This window comes from Eptatretus burgeri, chromosome 5, assembly GCF_056783735.1.
Source record: "Eptatretus burgeri isolate ZD-2024b chromosome 5, Ebu_testis_v1, whole genome shotgun sequence".
NCBI classification, from domain to species: domain Eukaryota; kingdom Metazoa; phylum Chordata; class Myxini; order Myxiniformes; family Myxinidae; genus Eptatretus; species Eptatretus burgeri.
The window spans coordinates 84,799,694-84,826,913 of NC_140965.1; the positions used below are offsets into that span (position 1 = coordinate 84,799,694).

General features: G+C 41.0%; 1 protein-coding gene across 13 annotated transcripts in view; it reads left to right on the forward strand.

The window, feature by feature from the left end:
* Nucleotides 1-27,220, forward strand: part of LOC147026873 (caspase-7-like) — a 120,091-nt gene that overhangs the window by 73,278 nt on the left and 19,593 nt on the right. For all 13 annotated transcript variants that reach the window (XM_085882745.1, XM_085882740.1, XM_085882741.1 and 10 more), the window contains 2 exons: nt 177-411; nt 23,019-23,101. In XM_085882745.1, coding sequence (XP_085738871.1) covers nt 177-411; nt 23,019-23,101 — 318 coding nt within the window. The remainder of the gene's footprint in view (nt 1-176; nt 412-23,018; nt 23,102-27,220) is intronic.

Below are 27,220 nucleotides of genomic sequence, written 5' to 3' on the forward strand. Positions count from 1 at the left end.
TCAGTTTTGTCCTTACTATTACAAAATGGAGCCCAAAAGTGAACACAATCATCTTATTCCACCTTAGAGATTAGTTCTGCCTTCTTGTTCCCTGGAATGTCGTTGACTGTTTGTTATTGGTTTGCACGAATGCTCACAATTTTTTTTTTTAATTTGCTTGTCTCCATGTGATGCAGGATTTGTAGCCCACCGGAGTAAATGCAGAGGTTCGCATTTCATTCAGCAAATGTGCAAGCAGTTTATGAAAGAGTTTGACTCTGCAACTGGACAAGACATATTACATCAGCTCACTCATGTCCATCGGGACATATCGAACACCGACTTTAATCATTTTGATTGCTGCACATTCTCAAACATTAGAATGAAACAAATTCCTTCTTTCTTTTCCACACTGAACGAGAATTTCCTTTGGTAAGTACTGCAGATGTAAATTGGAGCAGAATCATGGAATGTGGAATTTAATGTGGAATTATAATGTTGTGTTTGAATGTTTTGTACTTTTTGTTGGAAATTTTGATTCAAGTCAGCAGGAGTGTGTTCTGTTAGCAAGCAGCTTGCTTGATTCAAAGGCGCTGTCGAGCAAGCAAGCAAGCAAGCACTGCAGTGGAATGGAGTGCTCAGCACTGCTGAACAACATGGTGGTGTCCAATGTAAACAACGCTATCGTGGTACTCGAGTAAATGTGATCCAGACCATCATTTTCAGTTTTACTCCATCATCTTGTGACAACTTCCCTGAACAAATTTATTACAATTGGTTCACTTATGTCCGTCCGTCCATCCACAAACGTCAGTTTATGATCAAGAAATAACTTAATTTAAATTGAATGTGATGTTTTGAACACAGATCGGAAAACAAACCTGTAGTTTAGCCGTAGTTTGCCTCTGAATTCGGTCTGAGTGCACATGTGCAGAGAGAAGTGAGATCCGTTTTTTTAGTCTGTCTGCCTGTCTGGCAGTTAAACAAAATTGAAAATCATCCCAAACAGGAAACTTACTGTTTTTCAGGATGTTATAAAGGACATAAACAACAGGCACGAATAACTAATGTAACGTGTTCAATAAGGTGGTGTAATAGACCATGCGTCAACAGTGGTCTTCTTCTTGCGTATGGCAGCTTATTTGCCAGGGTTGCTATCATTTCTTGGAAGCGTGACTGTGTCGCTGATGCAGTGCTCCTCCAACAGTACACACTGGTACTCATTTCGCCGACCTCGGAAGGATAACTGGCTGAGTCAACCCCCTGGTGTATTAATTCAGCAGCCAACGGGGCTTGAACTCAGGACCCTTGGATCCCAAGCCGCCGCTGTAACCACTAAACCAACACTTGGCGTTAACAGTGGTAAACTTCCGGAATTAATTTTTTTTTAACCAACCATTACAATCTATATTTTATTTCAATTTCAGATTCTTAAACACTAAAGAACACAAATCGTCTTCTTATCGCTTCTAAAACCCTCCAGTTTTGCAACACCTTGGCATGTTACATAAGGTGGTGTATAAGACTGCATCAATGGCAGTAAACTGTGTGGGGGTAAGGTGTTCCATGAACTCTCTGTGTTGGCAGCGACTACAGAGTATGAGGAAGAAGGAAAGAAGGACAAGCCTGTAAGTGGCGATGGGTCGCCGAGCATGGAAATTATAAGATATAGAGCAAAATGGATGTCATATAGCGGATAGGGAATCACCTTAAGATTATGCATATCAAATCTCATCCCATGCCATCTACTGATAATTACTCGGTATCCATTAGAATGAAAAGTACCGAAAATGCGGTTTGAAATCGGAAATCCCCAAAGTTCGACGGGGTGCTGTGGGTGAACAAATACCTAAATCGAAAATCCGGCTCGATCGTTTGTGCACAATGTATTCCAGACGATTAGTGTGAATTTTCATGACCATCCGACCATAACCCTAGGAGGAGTAGCATTTAGCGCGAAGGCATCTTCAGCTCTCGCATATTATCGATTTTTGCACTAATTGTCCTTTGACCCCTGACCTAAGCGAAATTGGTCAATATGCCCTGAGGCAAAGTTGTAGTACTCATTGAGTACCATGAACCTGCAAAGTTTCATTCGTATCGATGCACTCACCTGGTCGCGAGGGGGCTTTCAATTTTCGCCAATTTTCGCACATACCCTAATTGTAGGGGGCGTTGCAGGTAAAGTATTCCATATATCACAAAAACCGGAATATATTTGATAGAGCATCACCTGTAGATCATTCATGCCAAATTTCATAACCTTACGTGGGATAATGGCTTTCGGAATTTATTTCGCATGAACGGTACCGATTTTGAAGGTTTTTTCGGTTGTTGCTCGGGAACCAAAGCGTCCCTCGTAACCATCACAATTTCCAAAGCACGAGGTCAGAAGATGTACCGACCACCCGAGTTTGGTCAAAATCGGCCCACGTTTACAACCAATTATGCTGATGGCAAACAAACAAACATCCAAACAAACAGACAGAATTACTGACAATAAGGGTCACCTATTTTGGCGACCCAATAAAGAAATGGGGAGTCAGAAAGAGTAGTCCCCTACCAACTTTCTCTCTGGATTTTTGGGGAGGGGGTTTGCCCTGTTCATTTTGGGGAGGGGGTTTGCATGTTTGTACATCTTGAAGAATTATGATGAAAAGTAGAAGTAACAATGAAAGTATGAAATGCATGTTTCAATATTATTAGCAGAGTCGGTACCATATTCAACCTCTGGGTGGGAGGGTTTGCACATTACTTGTTGAAAAAAGTATGGTCTGTTTCTTACAAGAAGACTCTTTTGATGTTTGCATGGTGTGTGTTTAAAGGTGTCTAAAGGGTATACATGTCTTCAGGGTCAAATAGGTTAAACGGGTACAAGGGATCTATAAGGGTCTTAAGGGTTCTAAAGGTCTATCGGGTATGTTCCAAAGGTAGTTGGGGTATAAAGGGGTCCTAAGGGGGTGGAAGTGTCTATGGGGTGTAAGTGGTCTAAAGTGTAGAAGGGGCTAAACGGTCCAAAGGATCAAGGGGTCCAAATTGTCATAAAAGTTCAAAAGGGTCTCATGGGTATGTTCCAATAGTAGTTTGTGGTCTAAATGGGTCTACAGTGTCTCAACATCAAAAGGGTCTTAAAAGATCTGAAGTGTCCAAAGGGTCCAAACTCAAAAGGTTTAAAAGATACGTTCTAATAGTACGTAATTAATAGATGAAGTCACGGTGCAACTGACATTCAAACAGTATGTAATTAAGAGATATATGTATGTAGTGTATTAGTTCCACAGACAGACATGAATGACATTTTATATTATATCATATGAGTATGCATAACAGCATTTCTCTGAATAGAACATTTAATTGGTTGTAGTATATTTTTGAATCTGACTATGGTGGATATTTTTGCAACCTCAATGAAGCTCCTCTCTTAATCGCTTGCTCTGTTAGCTGAGTGGTAATGCAAGTGGCTTTCACGGTGGTTGATATGGAACGACTGGCTTGGAAAGCGATAGAAAGCCGTTTGCTAACAGAACACAGCCCAGGTATGTACGAATCACTCTGATATGTATTAATGGTGTGTCCATCAAATGACTGCAGTCTTGTTTTTTGTCGAAGTGGTAAATTCGCCAGACTAAAACTTGTCCGTTGGGTAAGTTTTATATCCACGGAGCCAGGCTCATGTAAGAGCCTGAGCTTCAAGAAAAAAACATTATGATCTGCACAGTCGTTGTTTTGTTTCTTGGGTTTATGTACATGTTAATTTATGTGTTCGGTGCATATGCCAAGTTCTTTCAAACCTTTTTTTTTTTTCTTGAAAAGAACTGGAAAAGGAAGGTTGGAATCCAACTTAGAGAATCAAGGAGGGGTCGTGACTGTTCTGCACGAGCAGAGCAGAAAGCACTGATTGCACAGATCATCTGTCTGCGAGCAGGAAAATTTTGAAAGTATTTGATGGATTCAGAATAAAATTGGTGGATTCGTACAGCGGGATAAGCTCTCATATTTTAACAAATTGTGCATTTTATGAGAAAAGCATGAAAGTTCTAGCATAGTTAGGTCATACCATAGTGTTTATTTTCGAATGTGGAGGGAAGTCAGATTTGACCTCTGAGGGGACAGTGAGAGGTCAAATCCTAGATGGCCGCTGGTCACCCGGGTCTAATGTTCAAACGTCCTTAATTTTGGAACCAAACTGCGCAGAAAAACATTTACGGTGTCATTTCCAACTAAATTGGGGATGCCCATTCATTTGGTGATACCTTTGAGGATGTCAGAATTCAAGGAAATGAACTTAGGTAAAGGTCAAGGTAAAAATTTATCAAAAAATAAGCAATCAGTTGAAATTTGCAAATGAATATCGAGTGGTGTCATTGTGGCAAATTTAGTTATTTAGCCCCTCAGAGGGTGTGCTTGAGGTGGATGTGGCGCAGTTATCTATTGTGTAATCCATGCACAATACGTATTGGAGCTTCTCTTGCTGCGGTACATCAGGTCTCTTCGTGAAGGTAACTTCCAGCTGTACGTGGAATCCCTGACTCAGATCATGCCATGGATGTTCGCCCTAGATCACACGCATTACTCCAGATGGCTTCCCGTACACATCCATGACATGACGACTCTCTCTGATAAACACCCAGATGTCCTATCAGAATTCAAATTTGGAAATTTCGTGGTGCGCAAAACCAGCAACAAGTTCTCTGCCATGGCACTTGACCAGTTCCATGAGCAGAACAATGCAATGGTCAAAGGTTCTGGTGGGGCTATTGGACTGACTGGCAATCCCGGAGCACTCAGACGCTGGATGGTAGCAGGGCCAGAAATTGCAAGGATCACTACAGAGTTTGAGCAACAGGCCACAAAGCACCAGCATGGTGCTGGAGACACTGGACACCATCACCATGATCAGCAACCTGGAGTGCAAGCAGCATTTCTGATGGAGGTTAAGGCACTTGGGACAGTGCTGGAAGAGATGGGGAATCCATTTCTAGAACACAGTCAAGACCTACGAGTCATTCACACAAGGGACATCGTGGACACCCAAGTGGCTGAAACTGTGAGAAGGATTGAGACTCTTGGTGAGGAGCAGTACACCAAGTTTGTGAGAGAAAGGCTGGAACAGTGTACAACACCTATCACACAAACACTTCCAAAGAACAAGTTGCCACTGTTCAGTAGGCCATCGGTCAAGATTAAGTCAAAACAGAAGGCACAGCTCGCAGCACTGAAGAGTGACTGTGGTCTCTTTTCGAGGCTGTACATCTCCTGTCAAACACGAGATGGAGACATAGACAATTTCTTCTCCCATGAAAACCAGGCAGCCCCACCAGCTCTGTCAACTGGAGAGAAAAATTGGATTGGGGTTAAATCAGATCTACTTCGCTGCCTGGAATCAGATCTGCTCGAAAAGAATAGTGTGCCTGTGGCTGATGCAACAATTCTTGATGGTGCAGCTGTGGTTCAAATGCTAAATCCGGGAACATCAAGAACATTTCAAGAGTATGGAGAAAGAGTGTTTGCACCATTCAACTCTGCTCAACTTGAGAAAAGCAGCCGCATCGACCTTGTCTGGGATGTATACCTATCTGCCAGCCTCAAAGCCTCAAAGCCTCAACAAGACAGAAGAGGGGAAAGGGCACCAGGAAAAGAGTGGCTCCTTCTACTGTGATGCCAAAGAACTGGAAGGACTTCCTTCGATGCGATGATAACAAAACCGAATTGTTTGCTTTTCTGTCATGCGTAGTTGTTCATCTTCCTCCAGCAGAGGGCAAGGTACTGTATGCAACAGATGGAAGTGGAGTCCTTTGCTCTCCGGCTGAGTCATACTTGGCCCGCCTTGCCCCATGTTCTTAAGAGGAAGCCGACACTCGTCTACTTCTGCATGTGGCATATGCTGTGTAAGAAGGTGACCAAACGTACCGTTGATACTGATGTGGTAGTACTGGCTGTGGCTTCATTCAGCAAGACAGCTCCTGATGAGCTGTGGGTTGCCTTTGGTGTCGGGTCAAGCTTTCGTTACATAGCTCTTCACAAAATGGTTGCCACAATGAATCCAACACAGTGTCTGACTCTCCCAGTCCTTCACGCTTTCACCGGGTGTGGCACTGTATCTGCATTCGCTGGCAGAGAAAACAAGACTGCTTGTGAAACTTGGAAGTCTTTCCCAGAGGTGAATGATGCTTTCAATAAACTCCTTTGCATGCCAAGTGAGGTCAGTGAAGGATCAATGTTACTGCTCGAGCGATTTGTGGTGCTAATGTACGACCGAACCAGTGAGAGCACGGAAGTGAATCGTGCCAGGAAACAGCTCTTCACACAGAAGTCTAGAACTTCAGAGAACATTCCTCCAACCCAGGCAGCACTCAAACAGCACATCAAGTGCACTTGCTACCAGGCCAACTGTTGGAACCAGGCATTGGTCCTGGATCCAGAGATGCCAGAGCCATCTGACTGGGGCTAAACAAAGGAAACAACTGGGTGGCAGCCGCTTTGGACCACTCTCCCTGAAGCATCAAAATCGTTCCATGAATTGATCCACTGTCGCTGTGAGAAAGGACGCACTGGACGGTGCAAGTGTGCCAAAGCTGCACCAAGTGCACTATACTGTGCTGCTGTTCTGGAGGCTGTTAGATTTTGATCACTACCATTACCATCATTGCTATTAATTAAGTATTAAATAGACTAGCAGCATGGGACTATTCTGTTAATTTTTTCGTATTATTATTATTATCCCTATCGTGTCAAAATGGAAGCGAAGTTTCGCTATATTGCACAGGTCCAATCCATTGTCTTTACCAAAAGAATGTCCAAAAGTTTTTAACGTAATTTGACCTTGACCTTTATCGAAAAGCATTTCCTTGGCTCCTGGCGATCTCAAAAGTATCACCAAACGAATGGCCATTCCAAACTTAGTTGGAAATGACACCTTAAATGTTTTTTTTACACTGTTTAGTTCCAAAATTAAACGCCTTTGAACATTAGACCCGGTGGACTGGCGGCCATCTTGGATTTGACCTCTCACGGTCCTCAGAGGTCAAATCTGACTTCACTCCACATGAAAATAAATCTTATGGTATTCACTAACTATGTCAGAAAATTCATGCTTTTCTCATAAAACGCACAATTATTGTGCTTATCCACTGTACTTGATAGGTTGATGTGTGCCAAGAACAAATTGATTATATTTTGGTGAAGATCTGGATGCAGATCCTAGAATTTTTCAACTGATTCTTCACAATTGAGAGATATGGCTAAAAGCTATATTTAGCACGATATTTCAAAAAGTTATGGACGGATTCGGACAAAACTTGGTGGACAGGTTGGGTGTTTGACAAGGACAAATTCTTTAAATTTTGGTGAAGATCCGGATCCAGATCCAGATCCAGATCCAGATCCTCGAATTTTAAAGTGATTCTTCACCATTGAGAGATAGAACCCAAAACGATATATAGCACCATATTTGAAAACGTTGTGGATGGGTTGGGTAGGTGACAAGAACAAGCCAATTAGATTTTATTTAAAGTCCGGATCCAGATCCGGCCTATCAGTGGGAAACAAAACGTAAACTTTTCAGCCTGGTGGAGGTGTGCAGTCGACTGAGTGCCGTTCTAGTTTCAATTGCTTTTATCCAAAAGAAATGAGGGCATGATATGGATACATTAAGCACATGTACCAAGTGATCACCTAGCAGATTCCTAGCTTGAAGCAAAACGAGCCACGGCGATAGAGTGGAAAAAATGGGCGCAGGGCACAAATTTGGAAAACAACGAATGGTATTTTCACATACTTGTTTTCATCATGTGCATCAGCATGACGTTGAACCAGACACATGTTGTGTTTCACGGAGACGGGCGATTCACAAAGTAAAATTTTAAGGGCTGGTGGGCGGTGATGCTAAACAGGAAAACAACAAAAAAAATTAACCAGCCAATATATCTTTAAAACCAGGGTTTTAAATGCTCCCGCCACTTTGAGACGAGGGGGATGAGCATTTTAAAAGCAACGCTATCTTCCTGGCAAAGGCCTGTCTGCAATTATGTAATGCTCGTACATGTAGCGGCCTTTGCACCCCACTGGTCGGTTCACTCCGAATCTGATTCGTACATGCTTGCCCCTCAAGAGAGGGTGGGGTGGGGGACCAGGGGAGGGTTGGAAGAGAGAGGGAGGGAAGAGGAAAGGTGGGAGAGGGGAGGGGTCGGAGAGAGAGAGAGAGACAGAGACAGAGACAGAGACAGAGACCTCGGAAAGAGGAAGAGTGGTGGGAGAAAGGGGTTAGGGTTGGGAGGGATAGGGGTGAGGGATTCCTGCAGATATGACGCCCAGTTTATCGTCCATCTGAGAGATGACACACACGTTGATGAATCACCCTGCCTGTGAAACACCGGGATGGCTGGACCATCGAATAAATTGGGTCGGAATTCAAATCCAGGCTTTATATTGTGAGCATGCGTACCGGTTGACTTTCCCACTGTGGTGTGGTGATTCATTATTTCATAACTGAAAACATTTTTTCTCATTGTGATCATATAATTTATTTTGCCATCCTACCCTCTGGAGCAGAACCATGGTATCGCTATTGAAACTTGACGAACACATGCCAAATGGCTTCACCAAGCAATGCAGTTGAAGAAACTTTTTAAAGTGAAACATTTTAAATTTGTAATTATACATCTATGCTGAAGTGACAGGTCATATAATGGTAGAACAAAAACGTGAAAACGCCGTGGAAAATAAAATTTCACATTTTCAGTGAGCCAGCCACCGCCTGATGCACCGCAGAACAACATGTGGCTAATGCAGGCGAGTGAACCCTGAACTTTGTTCAAGTCAATCGATATACAGTATTCAGGTACTATGAATATTGTAGCGTGATCACCACGTGGCTTTAGCACTGTAACAAAATTGGTGATAAGAAACGGCTCATTTGTCATGTGATTAGCAATCACCGAACCATCATATTAAATTTTTACCTCCTGGAGACACCTGAAATGTCAAATATTTCCAAATTGGACAAATGCACACTTTTCTGGGAGTCAGAACTGATGGTAAGTTCAATTCTGGAGCTTAAATTTTGTAACTCTGCTTAGTTTAAGAGACTCGTGGTGATCGCATGTGCGGAAATAAATTTTCACATTTTCAGTGAGCCAGCCACTACCTTTTGCACCGCAGAATAACACATGGCCAACGCAGGCGAGTGAACCCTGAACTTTGTTCAAGTCAATTTATGTCCAGTATTTAGTGACTGAATATTGTAGCACACTTGCCAAGTGGCTAAAGCACTCCAATGAAATGGTTAATAAGAAACGACTTGTTTGGCACGTGATTAGCAATCACCGAACCATCATATTCCACACCTCCCGGAGATGCCAAAAATGTCAAGTATGTCCTAACTGGACACATGAATACTTTTCTAGGAGTCAGAACTGCTTGTAAATTCGATTCTGGAGCGTAAATTTTGTAACTCTGCTTAGTTTAAGAATTCTGACGGTGATCTCGTATCCGGAAATGAAGTAACGTAATGAACGCTGATGTCTCCAGATGTTGAAAGCATTGCAATATAACCAGCGATTCATAGCTCTGATGAACAGGTATTCGATAATATGAGTGAGGAAAGTGGAAAAAATGAACTTTATCATTAACAATTCGTTGTGGCCTATTCCAAGTTTAGATATGGTTGAGCAGGCCAAAAACATGGCGGCTTCAGACCCCAGTGATGTTACCTTGGATACGCGATAAGACCCCATAGAGAGCGGTGATGGAGGATGCGCCTGATAAAGGATATGATTAAATAAGGCCGTTAATTACCTTCAAAAGGGGTGTTTTAATTAACTCAAACATCCAATTTTCAGTCCTGCACTTTCTTGGAGTTTTCTTATTGTGCATACAAAGTTTGAGGCTGCTTGGTTTTACAGTTTTGGACTTACAGAGGAGACACACACACATTGACATTTATTAGTATAAGATAATGTACACGTCCACTTTAATGTAATATGAAATGGACACGTCCACTTTCGTGCACTCAACATCACCTCTGAGTTTATGTACATTTAAAAAATAATACAATGTGTTGAAAACTAAAGAAGGTATGTTTTCTTTACAACGAAAATCATCACGATTAATATTTGAAGTTTTTAATTTAAAAAAACTGACCTTTTGTTGGCGTTTTTTATGTACTGTATGCTATTGAGATGTCCAGGGGTGTGTTCAGTTACCAAGCAGCGAGCTCGCAGGGCCGGCCATTCCTTATCAACGGTTTTTATTGGAGTACTTAAGCCATTTGGTGAGCACTGTACAAGAAATTTGGTAATTGAATACACTCCAGATTCGTTCCATGTCGACAAGGATAAACATCTATACCATGACTTATTAGGTGGTATTCTCATCAGCGAAGCAATAGGTGGTATTTACTAGTCTCTCATCTCTCATATAGCTGCTATATCGTCAAACCTATCTTTAAAGCCTGTTCGTGGTTATATTTATTTTGGATGAGTCTCGAAAGCTGAACCTGACTCTGACATAACCGAAATAGGATTTGTGGCACCATCTAAGATATGAGAACGAGGCTTCTGCTCTCAAACTTATGCTGAAAACATTTAATCTTGACGACGATTCCCCTTTAAAATTGCTTTCTGCACCAAAGGATCATTAAATATGCTCAGTATGGATAATGCATTCCCAGTTTCCTCTGCTCTCTTTTTTTTTGTCGCTGTGATGAAGACATCTTTCAGCTATTCATTCCACAAGGCGAACATTACACGAACGTTCCAAAAGGCGAGTGCTACACACCAATGACTTGTTCTCGTGAGACCTTCCACATATTTAAGAGCCTAAGAGGACGTCTCGCAAGAAGAAGTCGTTCGACACATGAAATGAAGCGTTCACGTAACACATTGCTGGTCTTGAGGCTAATCAGGTCAAATAAATCGTATCTTGAACATCTCTTCTCTTTTACCATAAATTGAATTGGCAATTTATGAAAGTTGTGTGAAGTGGACCCTTTTTGTAATCATGTGGTTTCTTCGTTATTAGGGTACCCTGTGAGTACAGGGTACCCTATTGTTTTTCTTCTGTTTATTTATTAGGGTACCCTGTGAGTACAGGGTACCCTATTGTTTTTCTTCTGTTTATTATTACGCATTATTATTATTATTCTTCCGCCGGCATTTTGCACCCTTTTTCGCTTTAAAAATCATTTTCTCTGGAACACTAAGTCCGATCGACAGGAAATTTTCACCATAGTATGTATCTTTTTTGATAGCACAATCACGTTATAATTATGACGTCATTGGTCACGTGGTACGGTCGCCATCTTGAAAAAAGCGATAAACTTTGGACATCTGTATCTCGGAAACCGTGCAATGGAAAAAATTTTTGTTTGATACATTTTACTAAGCTCCCTATGGGGAACACGTGTGATTTTTCGTGACGTCATAGGTGAAGCGATATACCGGTGAAAATTCGTCAAGTAGAACGCCATATGGGAAAAATCTGAAAAATTCTGAGCATCATCTACGCCAAAAATCACTGACGAAAATGTTTTTTTGACGTCATCGATGACGTAATTCGGCCGCCATCTTGTTTTTTAGTGTTTTTTTTTTAAAATCTTCTTCTCCAGAACGGCTATGCAGATTAAGGCGAAACTTTACACGCACATTCCCCCTGAGGTTCTCTTTCAAGTTTGTTAATTTGTTGTTGATACGTCACATGGTTTGGCGGCCATCTTGAAAAAACCCTAAAACCTTCAAACATCTTCTTCTCCAGAAGCGCTGGTCCAATGAAGGCGAGATTTCAGAACTATATTCGTGACATGTATGCGATGCAAGTTTGTTAATTTCAAAGTGATAGGTCACATGGTTTGGCCGCCATGTTGGATTTAAGAAAAATATTAAATAAAGTTTTCTCTGGTATTTCATAAGCCATCGAAGCGAAAATTTGCAAGTGCCTTCCTCGCTCAAGTCTGCATACATGGTAAAAAATTTTACCTCAGAAGTCACATGGTTTGGCGGCCATCTTGGATAGAAAAATAGACTTTATCCGATTTACACAAAACTTCACACACTTGTTCGGGTCGACGATGGAAAGCAGAATTTAAATTCATGATATCCTCGGTCACAAGGTTCGGCAGCCATCTTGGATTGAAAATGAATAAATTTTAAAAATCTTCTTCTCCAGAAGGGCAAGACAGATGAAGACGAAACTTCACAGATATATTCCCCATGAGGTCCTTTCTCAAGTTTGTTAATTTGTTTTTGATCGGTCACATGGTTTGGCGGCCATCTTGAAAAAACCCGAAAACCTTCAAACATCTTCTTCTCCAGAAGCGTTGGCCCAATGAAGGGGAGATTTCAGAACTATATTCGGGACAGGAAGGCGATATAAGTTTGTTAATTTCGAATTGATAAGTCACATGGTTTGGCCGCCATCTTGGATTTCAGAAAAATATTAAATAATGTTTTCTCTGGAACCGCTTAACCAAACGAATCGAAAATTTGTAATTATCATCTTGCAGGCAGTATGCACGCTTGGTAAAAATTATGATGTCACACGTCACATGGTTTGGCGGCCATCTTGGATTGAAAAACGCACCTTTACCGATTAACACGAAACTTCACGTACGTGTTCCAATACCCAGTTGGAAGCAGAATATACATTTCTGATGTCATAGGTCACATGGTTCGTCAGCCATCTTGGATTGAAAAACAATATCTTCAAACGTCTTTTTCTCTGAAACGGCTGAACAGATCCAGGCGAAACTCCACCACTATGACCGCCTCTCCATGACGAATAAAAAGTTCCCACCCCCTTTTGAGGTACGATGCAACGTTTGGCAGCCATATTGGATTGAAGGAAAAATATTAATTAATGTTTACTCTGGAACTACTGCATCAATAAATGTGAAACATCAAGTTTATGGTGGAACGCTCATGCGGAATGAGGGTTTGAAATTTCAACGCGATCGGGCCCAGGGTTTGGCAGCCATGTTGGTTTTAAGAAAAATATTAAATAATGTTTTCTCTGGAACTGCTTAACCTGGAGAAGCGAAAATTTGCAGTTATCATCCACCATCGTGTTTGCACACGTGGTGCAAATTATGACATCACAAGTCACATGGTTTGGCCGCCATCTTGGATTGAAGGATAAATATTAATTAATGTTTACTCTGGAACCGCTGCCTCTATATATGCGAAACTTCAGATTTATAATTCAGGTGACATGCGAAATAAAAGTTTAAAATTTCAACCTGATCGGTCACGCGGTTTGGGAGCCAGAATTATTTAATTATTTGAATCTGGAAGCCAGTAATAACGAAATTGAATGCTTTGTGCTGCCCGGTTCGTAACTCATCTGTTCCGTGCCGTCTCGAAGCAGGCCTGTGTTTGTATCACTATTAAATAATGTTTTCTGTGGCACCGCTTATCCTTTCAATGCCAAACTTTGCGACTGTCATCTGCAGAAAGTCCCATGTTGTATCAAAGGCGGACGGACTGGGTACCCGGTCATCACTGCCAGCAGTTATAAAGTGGCAGTTCTAGTTAGGGTACCCTGTCAGTACAGGGTACCCTATTGTTTTTCTTCTGTTTATTATTATTATTATTATTATTATTTTTCTTTTTCCGCCGGCATTTTGCACCCTTTTTCGCTTTAAAAACCATTTTCTCTGGGATACTAAGTCCGATCGACACAAAATTTTCACCACAGTATGTATCTTTTTTGATAGCACAATCACGTTATAATTATGACGTCATTGGTCACGTGGTACGGTCGCCATCTTGAAAAAAGCGATAAACTTTGGACATCTGTATCTCGGAAACCGTGCAATGGAAAATTTTTTCGCTTGATACATTTTACTAAGCTCCCTATGGGGAACACGTGTGATTTTTCGTGACGTCATAGGTGAAGCGATATTCCAGTGAAAATTCGTCAAGTAGAACGCCATATAGGAAAAATCTGAAAAATTCTGAGCATCATCTACGCCTAAAATTGCTGCGGAAAATGTTTTTCTTGACGTCATCGATGACGTAATTCGGCCGCCATCTTGTTTTTTAGTGTTTTTTTAAAAAATCTTCTTCTCCAGAAGGGCTGGACAGATTAAGGCGAAACTTTACAAGTACATTCCCCTGATGTCCTCTTTCAAGTTTGTTAATTTGTTGTTGATACGTCACATGGTTTGGCGGCCATCTTGAAAAAACCCTAAAACCTTCAAACATCTTCTTCTCCAGAAGCGCTGGTCCCATGAAGGCGAGATTTCACAACTATATTCGGGACATGTATGCGATGCAAGTTTGTTAATTTCAAAGTGATAGGTCACATGGTTTGGCCGCCATGTTGGATTTAAGAAAAATATTAAATAATGTTTTCTCTGGTATTTCATAAGCCATCAAAGCGAAAATTTGCAAGTGCCTTCCTCCCTCAAGTCTGCATACATGGTAAAAAAATTTTACCTCAGAAGTCACATGGTTTGGCGGCCATCTTGGATAGAAAAATAGACTTTATCCGATTTACACGAAACTTCACACACTTGTTCGGGTCGACGATGGAAAGCAGAATTTAAATTTATGATATCATAGGTCACAAGGTTCGGCAGCCATCTTGGATTGAAAATGAATAAATTTTAAAAATCTTCTTCTCCAGAAGGGCAAGACAGATGAAGACGAAACTTCACACATATATTCCCCATGAGGTCCTTTCTCAAGTTTGTTAATTTGTTCTTGATCGGTCACATGGTTCGGCGGCCATCTTGAAAAACCCTAAAACCTTCAAACATCTTCTTCTCCAGAAGCGCTGGTCGGATGAAGGGGAGATTTCAGAACTATATTCGGGACACGTAGGCGATATAAGTTTGTTAATTTCGAATTGATACGTTAGACGGTTTGGCCGCCATCTTGGATTTAAGAAAAATATTAAATAATGTTTTCTCCTGAACCGCTGAACCAAACGAATCGAAAATTTGTAATTATCATCTACCATCGTGTATGCACGCATGGTAAAAATTATGACATCACACGTCACATGGTTTGGCGGCCATCTTGGATAGAAAAACGCACCTTTACCGATTAACACGAAACTTTACAAACGTGTTCCAATACCCAGTTGGAAGCAGAATATAAATTTCTGATGTCATAGGTCACATGGTTCGTCAGCCATCTTGGATTGAAAATGAATAAATTTTAAAAATCTTCTTCTCCAGAAAGGCAAGACAGATTAAGCCGAAACTTCACACATATATTCCCCATGAGGTCCTTTCTCAAGTTTGTTAATTTGTTCTTGATTGGTCACATGGTTTGGCGGCCATCTTGAATTTACCTTAAAACCTTCAAACATCTTCTTCTCCAGAACACCTGATCTGATCAAGGGGAAACTTCACACCCCTATTGCACATGAGTAGGGAATACAAGTTTGTTAATTTCTAATTGATAGGTCACATGGTTTGGCAGCCATGTTGAATTTAAGAAAAATATTAAATAATGTTTTCTCTGGAACTGCTTAACCTATCGGCGAAAATTTGCGTCTGTCATCCTCCATGATATCTGCATACATGGTAAAAATTATGAGGTCACAAGTCACATGGTTTGGCCGCCATCTTAGATTGAAGGATAAATATTAATTCATGTTTACTCTGGAACCACTACTTCTATATATGCGAAACTTCATATTTATAATTTAGGCTACATGTGAAACAAAAGTTTAAAATTTCAACCTGATCGGTCATGTGGTTTGGCAGCCAGAATTATTTAATTATTTGAATCTGGTCGCCAGTAATAACGAAATTGAACGCTTTGTGCTTCCCGGTTCGTAACTCGTCTGTTCCGCGCCGTCTCGAAGCAGGCCTGTGTTTGTATCACCATTAAATAATGTTTTCTCTGGCAACGCTTATCCTATCAATGCAAAACTTTGCGACTGTCATCTGCAGAAAGTCCCATGTTGTATCAAAGGCGGACGGACTGGGTACCCGGTCATCACTGCCAGCAGTTATAAAGTGGCAGTTCTAGTTATTATTTATTCTTTTTCTTTTTCCGCCGGCATTTTGCACCCTTTTTCGCTTTAAAAACCATTTTCTCTGGGAGACTAAGTCCGATCGACAGAAAATTTTCACCAATGTATGTATCTTTTTTGATAGCACAATCACGTTATAATTATGACGTCATTGGTCACGTGGTGCGGGCGCCATCTTGAAAAAAACGATAAACTTTGGACCTCTGTATCTCAGAAACCGTGCAATGGAAAATTTTTTCGCTTGATACATTTTACTAAGCTCCCTATGGGGAACACGTCTGATTTTTCGTGACGTCATAGGTGAAGCGATGTACCGGTGAAAATTCGTCAAGTAGAACGCCATATAGGAAAAATCTGAAAAATTCTGAGCGTCATCTACACCAAAATTCATCGTCAAAAATGTTTTTTTTGACGTCATCGATGACGTAATTCGGCCGCCATCTTGTTTTTTAGTGGTTTTTAAAAAAAATCTTCTTCTCCAGAAGGGCTGGACAGATTAAGGCGAAACTTTACAGGTACATTCCCCCTGAGGTCCTCTTTCAAGTTTGTTAATTTGTTGTTGATACGTCACATGGTTTGGCGGCCATCTTGAAAAAACCCTAAAACCTTCAAACATCTTCTTCTCCAGAAGCGCTGGTCCAATGAAGGCGAGATTTCAGAATTATATTCGTGACATGTATGCGATGCAAGTTTGTTAATTTCGAAGTGATAGGTCACATGGTTTGGCCGCCATGTTGGATTTAAGAAAAATATTAAATAATGTTTTCTCTGGAATTTCATAAGCCATCAAAGCGAAAATTTGCAAGTGCCTTCCTCCCTCAAGTCTGCATACATGGTAAAAAAAATTTACCTCAGAAGTCACATGGTTTGGCGGCCATCTTGGATAGAAAAATAGACCTTATCCGATTTACACGAAACTTCACACACTTGTTCGGGTCGACGATGGAAAGCAGAATTTAAATTTATGATATCCTCGGTCACAAGGTTCGGCAGCCATCTTGGATTGAAAATGAATAAATTTTAAAAATCTTCTTCTCCAGAAGGGCAAGACAGATGAAGACGAAACTTCACACATATATTCCCCATGAGGTCCTTTCTCAAGTTTGTTAATTTCTTCTTGATCGGTCACATGGTTTGGTGGCCATCTTGAAAAAACCCTAAAACCTTCAAACATCTTCTTCTCCAGATGCGCTGGTCCAATGAAGGGGAGATTTCAGAACTATATTCGGGACAGGAAGGCGATACAAGTTTGTTAATTTCGAATTGATAAGTCACATGGTTTGGCCGCCATCTTTGATTTAAGAAAAATATTAAATAATGTTTTCTCTGGAACCGCTTAACCTAACGAATCGAAAATTTGCAATTATCATCTATCATCCTCTATGCACGCAAGGTAAAAATTATGACATCACACGTCACATGGTTTGGCGGCCATCTTGGATAGAAAAATGCACCTTTACCGATTAACACGAAACTTCACTTACGTATTCCAATACCCAGTTGGAAGCAGAATCTAAATTTCTGATGTCATAGGTCACATGGTTCGTCAGCCATCTTGGATTGAAAAATAATATCTTAAAACGTCTTTTTCTCTGAAACCACTGGACAGATCCAGGCGAAACTCCACCACTATGACCGCCTCTCCATGCCGAATAAAAAGTTCTCACCCTCTTTTGAGGTACGACGCAACGTTTGGCAGCCATAGTGGATTGAAGGAAAAATATTAATTAATGTTTACTCTGGAACTACTGCATCAATAAATGTGAAACATCACCTTTATGGTGGAACAGTCATGCGGAATGAGGGTTTGAAATTTCAACAGGATCGGGCCCAGGGTTTGGCAGCCATGTTGGTTTTAAGAAAAATATTAAATAATGTTTTCTCTGGAACTTCTTAACCTAGCGAAGCGAAAATTTGCACTTATCGTTTGCGATCGTGTTTGCACATGTGGTGAAAACTATGACGTCACAAGTCACATGGTTTGGCCGCCATCTTGGATTGAAGGATAAATATTAATTAATGTTTACTCTGGAACCGATGCTTCTATATATATGAAACTCCACATTTGTAATTCAGCCGACATGCGAAACAAAAGTTTAAAATTTCAACCTGATCGGTCACGCGGTTTGGCAGCCAGAATTATTTAATTATTTGAATCTGTTCGCCAGTAATAAGGAAATTGAACGCTTTGTGCTGCCCGGTTCGTAACTCGTCTGTTCCGCGCCGTTTCGAAGCAGGCCTGTGTTTGTATCACCTTTAAATAATGTTTTCTCTGGCACCGCTTATCCGATGAATGCGAAACTTTACTACTATGATTTAAGTCTCATGTTGTATCAGTTGTGTCAAAGGCAGACACGTCTGGGTACCCGGTCATCACTGCCAGCAGTTATAAAGTGGCAGTTCTAGTTATTCTTATTTTTCTCTCCGCCCATTTTTGGCATGCTATTTCTCAAGCAATTCTTCACGGATTCACTTCAAATTTTGTACAGATATTCTTGAATGCATGGAGAAGTGAGCTATTACTTTTGGTCAGGATCTGATCGTAACTGCTGAGAAATCATGGAATTTGCGGTGAAAACAAGTTCACGCCGATCTGGACGAGAGGAGCGGAGTCTGGGTAATGCATTCCCAGTTCCGTGGATCGGTGGGGAAAGAGGGGCGGACATGGATCATGTTGAATGCAATACAAAGTGTAAATGACACATTCCAAAGAGAATGATGAATAAATTTGCAAGAAAATCACTGAATCCTGAGACATACTTTTGCACGTGGGACAGAAGGGATTGTTATCCTTTGCATAGAGAGGAATTTTAAAAGGGGAAGGGCGAACTCTATGAGGGGTGAGATGCTCCGCACAGGGGCGGGGTGCTTCACCCTCTGATTTCTTAAAGCTAGGGGTCTGCCTAGTTTCTGATTGATTATATATTAGTGCACAAAATATGCAGCAACGAGGAGGATGTGAGGCATCCCTGCAGTACCCAAAATCTGCCTTGTCTTTGGTCATAATCTGGATACTTCAAGCATGACATTTCTCTCAAGACATTCCACTCCCTTCTTGGGTGGTGCTCCGAGCTCACACCTAGCTAGGCTTCACGCTCTGGAAACCAAGGCTTTAAAGATCATTGGTATCTACCGTGATGAAGCTGAGTTTTGGGGTCTCTCACTCTCTCACCGCAGGCAGGTCGGTGGTCTTTCTATCTTCTACCGTCTCCTCTCTGGCCTTGCCACCCCCCCCCCACCCCACACTCTGTCTGTGCTCTGTCCCTTTTATATTTCCGCAAGACACTCAAGGTCCACCAGCAACCCTCATCTGGTGAAATTGCCAAAATCAAGAATCACTGCTCACCTTGTTGGCTAGTTTTGGCTTAGTGGTTAGGGTGGCTGATTTGGGATCCTAGGGTCCTGAGTTCAAGCCCTGTTGGCTGCCGAATTAATACCAAGTGGGGTTGACTCAGCCTGTCATTCTTATGAGTTTGGCAAAATGAGTACCAGTATACAGGTAATAGGGATGCTGAATCAGTGGCATAGCTGTGTCCCTAACCAATGATGCAGCCATAAGGCTGCACTCGAAAGAGAGACTGCTCACCTTCACTCTTTCATTCCTCTTTTTTCCCACCTCTAGAACAAACTCCCACACTCTTTTCAATCCCACCCTTCCATCCAGCTCTTCAAAACAGCTGTTCACCACCATCTCATGCCTTCCCCCACCCAAAACCTTGATCTTTCCTATCCCTGTGAATCCACCCCAAACCTACCTCCTTCAAATTCACTGTTTTCCTTTCTGAAAGTGCCTGGAGTGTCCATCTAGTTTTCCCCATGTACCCCACCCCATCCCTCTCCCTTTCACAGATCTGAATGTCTCTGTTCCCCACTGTTTTGTGCTTCCTTCTCCCACCCTCTTGTCTCCTGCTCCCCCTTGTTATATGTTATGTGTGTTAGCTCTTATACGAGCCTCGACAGTGTATACAAAAAAGACAATGTTAACGATGAGGAGCGGCTGAAGGAGACAGGGCTTTACTCACTAGAAAGGAGGTGGTTACGAGGAGATGTGATGGAGATGTTTAAGATAATGAAAGGTATAGATAAAATAAGTGCAGATGAATTATTCAACAGAGTTGACAGTGATAGGACCAGGGATCATAGCCTGAGAGTATAGAAGAGGAGAGTGAAGATGGTAGCAAAGCAGGGGACTTTCACTCAGAGAGTAGTTAATGCATGGAATGACCTCCCTGGAAACGTAGTGGCAGCAGAAACAGTAGATTAGTTTAAATTAGAATTAGATAGGTACCTGAAAGTTATGGAGATGGAGGGTTATGAGATGTTGACAGGACTTTTAGGTAGTTTGAGCATTGATGGGTGATTGCATGCATGTGTACAGAGTGCTGTTGGTGGGGCTCTTGTCAAGGGGTGTTGTGTGGTTGATGTAGTATGTTTTCAACCAAGCCCATGCCCCCTTCTCTGAGGAGAGAAAAAAACTACAAAAACTAAAAATATGTATATTTAATTATTTGAAAACTTTTTCCCATTTTCTTCTTTGGATCTTGTGTGGATAAATTAGTATGATGTTCACACAGACATGAAGGGCAGAATGGCCTCCACCTGTGTTCGATGTCCTTGTATCCTTGTAACTATAACTGCACTCAGAATACCACATACCTCCACCAAGCTCAACAGTTTATGTTGTGTATTTTACTGATCGATAGGCCAGATCTGCATCTGCCCCTTAACCAAAGTGGAATCGGCTTGTTCTTGTCGTCTACCAAACTCATCCTTAATGTTTTGTCATAACTCATACACACGTTTTAAAATATCATGCTCCTCGAATATATGACCCGTCACTTCGGTGACAGAAATACCAATCTTTGCTGTGATGTCTCATCAATAGGGTAATAAAAAAGGACTCCTGGGAGTGCAGGGATAACCAGCGTCGCAGGGTGGCGTTTGCAGTTTCACCACGTGTGCCCATGTACCCATAAAAAAACAATTTTTATGTTGTTTTTTCATCACAAACCTTCCCGTGAGTTCCCTGAATCCACCGTACTTGGATTTATTGAAATCCGTTAATCCGTTCTCAAGTTATAGCACAACAAACAGACAGACATGACTCCTTTTACAATACAAATACTTTACATCGTTTTTGGCTCTCTCAACAGTGAAGAATCACTTGAAAAATTAAAACTTTCCAGATCCAGATCTGGATCATCTCCATTATCAAATTACTTCATCACTGTCACACACCCAACGTGTCTACCAAGTTTTGTCGGAATCCGTCCATAACTTTCTGAAATATTGTAACATATATCGATTTTAGCCTTAACTCTTTGATAATGATGAATCGCTTTAAAAAGATCGAATCCGGATTTAGATCCGAATCTTCACCAAAATCTAAAGAGTTTGTCCTTGTCACACACCCAATCTGTCCACTAAGTTTCGTCCAAATCCATCCATAACTTTTTGAGTTATTCTGCTCACAGACAAACAAACAGACAGACAGATAAACGTTGGTGAAAACATAACCTGCATCCACCTTTGGTATATAAGGACATCGTAAAGGACACAAACAAAAGGCACAAATAACTAATGTAATGTATTAAATAAGGTGGCATCAAAGACATTGCATTAACGGCAGTAAACTAATGAAAAAAACATATCGACCTTTAAAATCTTTGTTTCATTTGAGTTTAATTATATACATTATCGCTGTAGGACACAAATAGTCTTTTTGGCACCTTAATAACCCTTCCGGTTTGCAGTACTTAGACAAAATGTTATGGCATTTTATGTCATCACGACCAATCAAATTTGCTGCATGCAGACCCTGCGCATGCCCTTGTTTCTCAAGACTGTGTGGAGTAATGTGTTCTATGTACTCTCTAGTTCACCTTTTGTCTCTTCAACCTGTGGAATCATTTCCTGACATCTGTTCAATCCTGGTCTCTTCTTGAGTAATACAGAGTTACTGTCATTGTTATTTTAAGTCAGTTCCCACTCGGTGTTTTTTTTTTTTTTTAGATTATCTGGAATTTGAATTCCAGATAAAGTATTGTCATTGTGCACCATCTGTCCGTCCGTCTGTCTGTCCGTCCATCTCCTACTTAGACTTCTCAGGCAAAACCGCTGGCCAATCCAGCTGAAATTTGGCAGTAACGTTCTGCTCCTGACTGATAACGGGGATTGCAAAGTTTGTTTCACTCACTTGAATTTAGGTATGTCAAAATAGCCGACATAGTAAATTTCTACAAAAATCTTCTTCTCCAGACCCACCAGTCAGAATGCAACCAAATTTGGGTTCCAACATTAGGCCAGGGTAGGGACGTTAAATTGCGGAAGTTATGCCGATCATGTGACCGGAAGTGTGCCAAAATGGCTGACAGTCTAATATTTGGAAAATCGCATTAATTCCTTTAAAAATCTTCTTCTCCAGACCCACCAGTCAGAATGCTACCAAATTTGGGTTGCATCATTTGGACAGGCTCATGATGTTAAATTGCAGAGGTCATGCCGATCACGTGACCGGATGTGTGTTAAAATGGGGAACTTGGTAAATTTTTGAGAAAATCATATAAATTCCATCAAAAATCTTCCTCTTCACACACAACAGTCAGAATGCTAACAAATTTGAGTTCCAACATTAGTCCAGGGCCCAGATGAGCTACAGGTCCAATGGTCCTATTTTTTTTCTTCTGTGATGAATTACGAACTTATTTCTCTCTTCTCGGTGATCTCGGTTCCCAATTTTGTAAAACTGTACGAAGGACCTTGTACATACTCACATTCAAGACAAGAACATTTGGCGATGATGGACAAATCAACACTATTACTGGATTTGAACCTAGGATTACAGTCATGGTGGAAACAAATGCCATTCATACTGGCGTTCCTCTGCCATTTATACTCGTGAAGCTCTGTGCTCAGATGGAAACACCAAACTGACAAATCCATTTAAGTTTATCCTTTTGAAAGTGACCTACATCATAATTCTGTCTTCCATAATGATTATGTTAATGATTATCAATTTGTTCTTGCATTTAAAAGGTATCATCTTATGCTTGTAGGAAGAAAGTGGATCAAAAAGCAGTGGCAGAGACTCCATACATTATCACACAACACAAACGCTGTGTGATTATCAACATTATCGGTAAGAAATGCATTAAAGTTATCCTTTGATGTGCTTTAACTAGCAAGTATATAGTATTTTGTACAGGAGAAGAAAAGGGCCCATAGTGGAGAGAAAGAGACAGAAACAGAGAAAGGGAGGGAAGGATAGCGGGGGAGAGGGAGAGAGATGTATGGTGTTTGAGTGGAACCGTGCCTATAGAGGTGTTGTAGGTGGAACAGAACATGTTTTCCGACTCGATGGGCTTTCGCAAGGCACGACCCAACCCCACCATTGCCTCCACTGTGCACAGAACACCGCTCAAATCCAACCCTATCTCACCAGTTATATTATCATTCCTGCAAAGTTTTCTTTTCTTTGCTTGTTTTTGTGGCATTCCCAGACATTCCTTCATTCAGTACAGGTCTGCAGCCATCATTGTGAGGTTGATACAATCGTTTTATTTTTATTCCGTGGGTGTTCTGTGTCGTCACCATCACTGTGTAGGCTGATGGGATTTGCACCTTGTGTCTATCATGTCATATTTTTTGAGATGCAAGTTTGATTATTGTTCCGACTGTGATTTTATTGTCATCATTTCATTTGTACTCATAAAGAGTGTACATTCTTCCAGACAGGTTAATTCCCCCAATCCTCATGGATGGGTTAATTCCAAAGAATTACAGACTGGGTTAATTCCCAGACTGGGAATTTTGGATAGGTTACTTCCCCAGAATAGCATATTTTAGAATGACTTGAAATGCCCTCTCTCACGAGGAGCGGCGATATGCCATACATGTTGACACAAGTCAGAAAAAAAGAAAACTTAAAAGAATGAAAAAACATGTCACAATGGAATTCCCAAAAACACAACCAAACAAGGTTGGAAGGAATGACACCACAATCATTTTACAGATTGCCATCACGACATCCTTTGACGTTTTTGTCATAGGTGGCTTTGTGGCAATAGTAGCAATTGTATGAAGTTGTCTATGTGAGAGAGAGTTGTAGATTTGTGGAGTTGTAGGTTGGTGTAATTGTTTATTTTATTTGTTGTGGGATTGAGATGGAAAAATGTCAAAAGACGTTGTGATGCCAATCCTTCCTTCCTACCTTGCTCGATTGTTTTTTTGGGGGGAATTCCATCCTGACATTTTTTTTTTTAATAATTTTTTTTCTGACTTGTTTCTGTTGCTTTTTTGGTGAGGGAGAGAATAATGGATGGTTCTATAAATAGTATCATGAGGTAGTAAATTGTGGTTCAATTGTCATGTGGAAATCATGTGATGAAATACTTCAGTTCATGCATGCAATATATTCCAATTAAAATTTCACTGAAATAATATCGGTCATAGAGATAACACAGCAGGTAAATGTGGAAAATTATAATATGCTGTTGCAGCAACATTACATTGTATCAACCATTTATGGGTGAGCAATATGCAGAATATATAGAAGTGCTGTACATTACAAAGGAAGTATTGTGTGAAATCAAACACACATGAACACACACACACACATGCACACATTCAAAGGTGGATATTTTGAGACCTTGGAGGGCTCTGTTCCACCAGCTGAAACCTGCATATGGAGAGAACAACCAACAACACACTATTGGAGCATAATTAATAGATCCGGATCTTCACCAAAGTTTAATCAATTCAACCTTGTCACAAACCTAACCTGTCCACCAAGTTTTGTCCGAATCCGTTTGCAACATTTTGAGATATCCTGTTCACAGACAGACAACCAGACAGATAGGGGTGAAAACATAACCTCGCCTACCTTCGGTGGTGGAGATAACAAGGTGCAAAAATTGATCCCCTTAACTGCAGAACTATTGGCTTTCTTTCAATCATCAACAAGGTCATGGAATCCATAATTGCAGTTGACATAAAATCCTTCCTTTTCTCCAATGACCGCATCTCAGATCATCAACTCGGATTAAGATCAGGTCACTGACTGCAGAGTATCAAGCTTTGGCAGGCTGCTCCGAATCTCCCATCAATGGATGGAGATCCTCAATGTCAGATATGAAATCAGGGCCTTCTCTTAAGACATATCTTGAGCTTTCAAAACAGTTTTGCATCCCACCTTGCTCTCCAAACGGTCTGCCTATGGAATCCAAGGCCAACTTCACTCTTGTGTCAATGACTTCTTCTACTCTTGTAAGCCAATGTGTGGTTCCAAATGGAATCCTTTCATCTCCTCTCCCTGTCAAAGCTGGAGTGATGCAAAAGCTGCATCCTATTACTAATCTTCATCAATGATCTCTCTGACTCTCAAGACAATTCTCTTTATCTATTTGCTGATGACTCCACCCTCTGCCGTGACGTTCCTCATCCTTCAGATAGACAGGCAGCAATCTCATCCCTCTCTTCAGAACTTGACAGCATCACAAGCTGGTCAAACTCTTGGGAATATGTGTTCCAATCCTGACAAATCTTCCACTCCCACTATCTCTCTCTGAAATGACTGTATGGCAAACCCTCCCATCTACTCTTTGAACAATCTTCTTAAAGGAGTTCAGTCACTCAAACTCTTGGGTCTCATTATCAGCCATGATCTTTCTTGGGAAAACCACATTTCAATGTTAGCCTACAAAGCCAGCCATTGACTGGGCATACTCCATCATACAAAGTCCTTCCTTGGAACACCTGAATTATTAACCACCTTCAAGGCCTTCACCCGCATCTTGATGGAGTACTGTTCTCCCCCCGGGCTGGTGTTCCTGCCTCACCTTGCTCAGCTTGACACCATGGAAACCAAGGTCTTCCAGATCATTAGAATCTCCTTTGATGAAGCTGAGTCAATGGGCCTATTGCTTTGCCATTGCGGACAAGTCGGTGGTTTCTCTGTCTTCTACCGCCTCCTTATTGGTCTGCATCAAGTAAAGTCTCCCAAAGCTAATGGAGGAATGTTTTTTGACAGTTGATTAAAGAAGACCGTGGAAATAAAAAAGAGGAAAGTCTTTCATGGTCGGCTTGCATGCTGCTGTGTCAGATTGAAGAATTACATATTAGTTTTGCTTTAAATGGAAATGAAGACCTCAAAGATCTTGTAAGCCTCTTCCATGGAGGCAAGTGTAGCTACCTGAATGAAAAGCCGAAGCTCTTTTTCATCCAGGTATGTTTTGCACCAACCAACATCAAAGAAAAAGGAAGATGTTTCCTTTTGCTGCCTCTTTATTAAGACTGCAAAGGTACTCAAACCCACTGAAAAACTTTGATATCTAATGTTGTTGATGAAATAATTTTTTATAATGATATCGTTTATATTTTTCCTTCATCATTGTCCTTTGCCTTATCAATTTGCCCAAATGGTCCTGATTGTTCATATTGTTTGTCTCATTTGTATGTTATCCCTTGAGTGCTATTCCAATTGTGCAATTCATTCCAGAAATATTATTACTTCCAAAAAGGAATGGTGTCTCAGCTATATTCTTTCATTTGAGATTATCAATGTGGTCATGCCTTTAGTCAGGGCAGGTGGGCTCCATAGTCCTTTTTGAGCTTGTGTAAATGTGTATTATATGAATGAGAAGCTTAATATCTATAAAATATGATGTCGTTTGGAATTGTTGGCCTCATGGTGGTTACCTTTTGCCTTCTGACTGGTGGCAGCACTACCTGACCCCATATCCCAATATACACTTTATAGCAGCCTTTGGTGGTTTCAAAATAGACATCAACAATGTGTGGAAGTTTAAAACCTTGCCCAGAATCTGAAGTACCTACACCAAAAAGTTGGGGCCTCTAAATGCTATGGTTCAACCATGAAAGAGTAACGTACAAATGCACAAACAAACGCACGAGCAAACACTTGAAAACATTTGTAAGATTTCAACGTTTTTCAATGTGCAATATGTGCTAGAACCCCTATCTCCATTTTTTTCCCCCATGCAGCACTGGATGCCCCATCCAAGCTGGTTCACCCAATCAAGATTGTGTTATTTAGCCTTTGTAAACCACCAAGAAGATTTATGTTTAAAGCTGTTGGAAAAATTAACCCAAGAGGGCAGCATGGCAATGATGGGTCCAATGGCCTTATTTCCTTGTTTGAAGTCAGCTTCTTGATTTTCAAACATACAAGCACGCATACACACAGAGAATTGCCATGCGGGAGGAAGGGAGGGAGTGTTGTGCCCATGACCTAATCCTG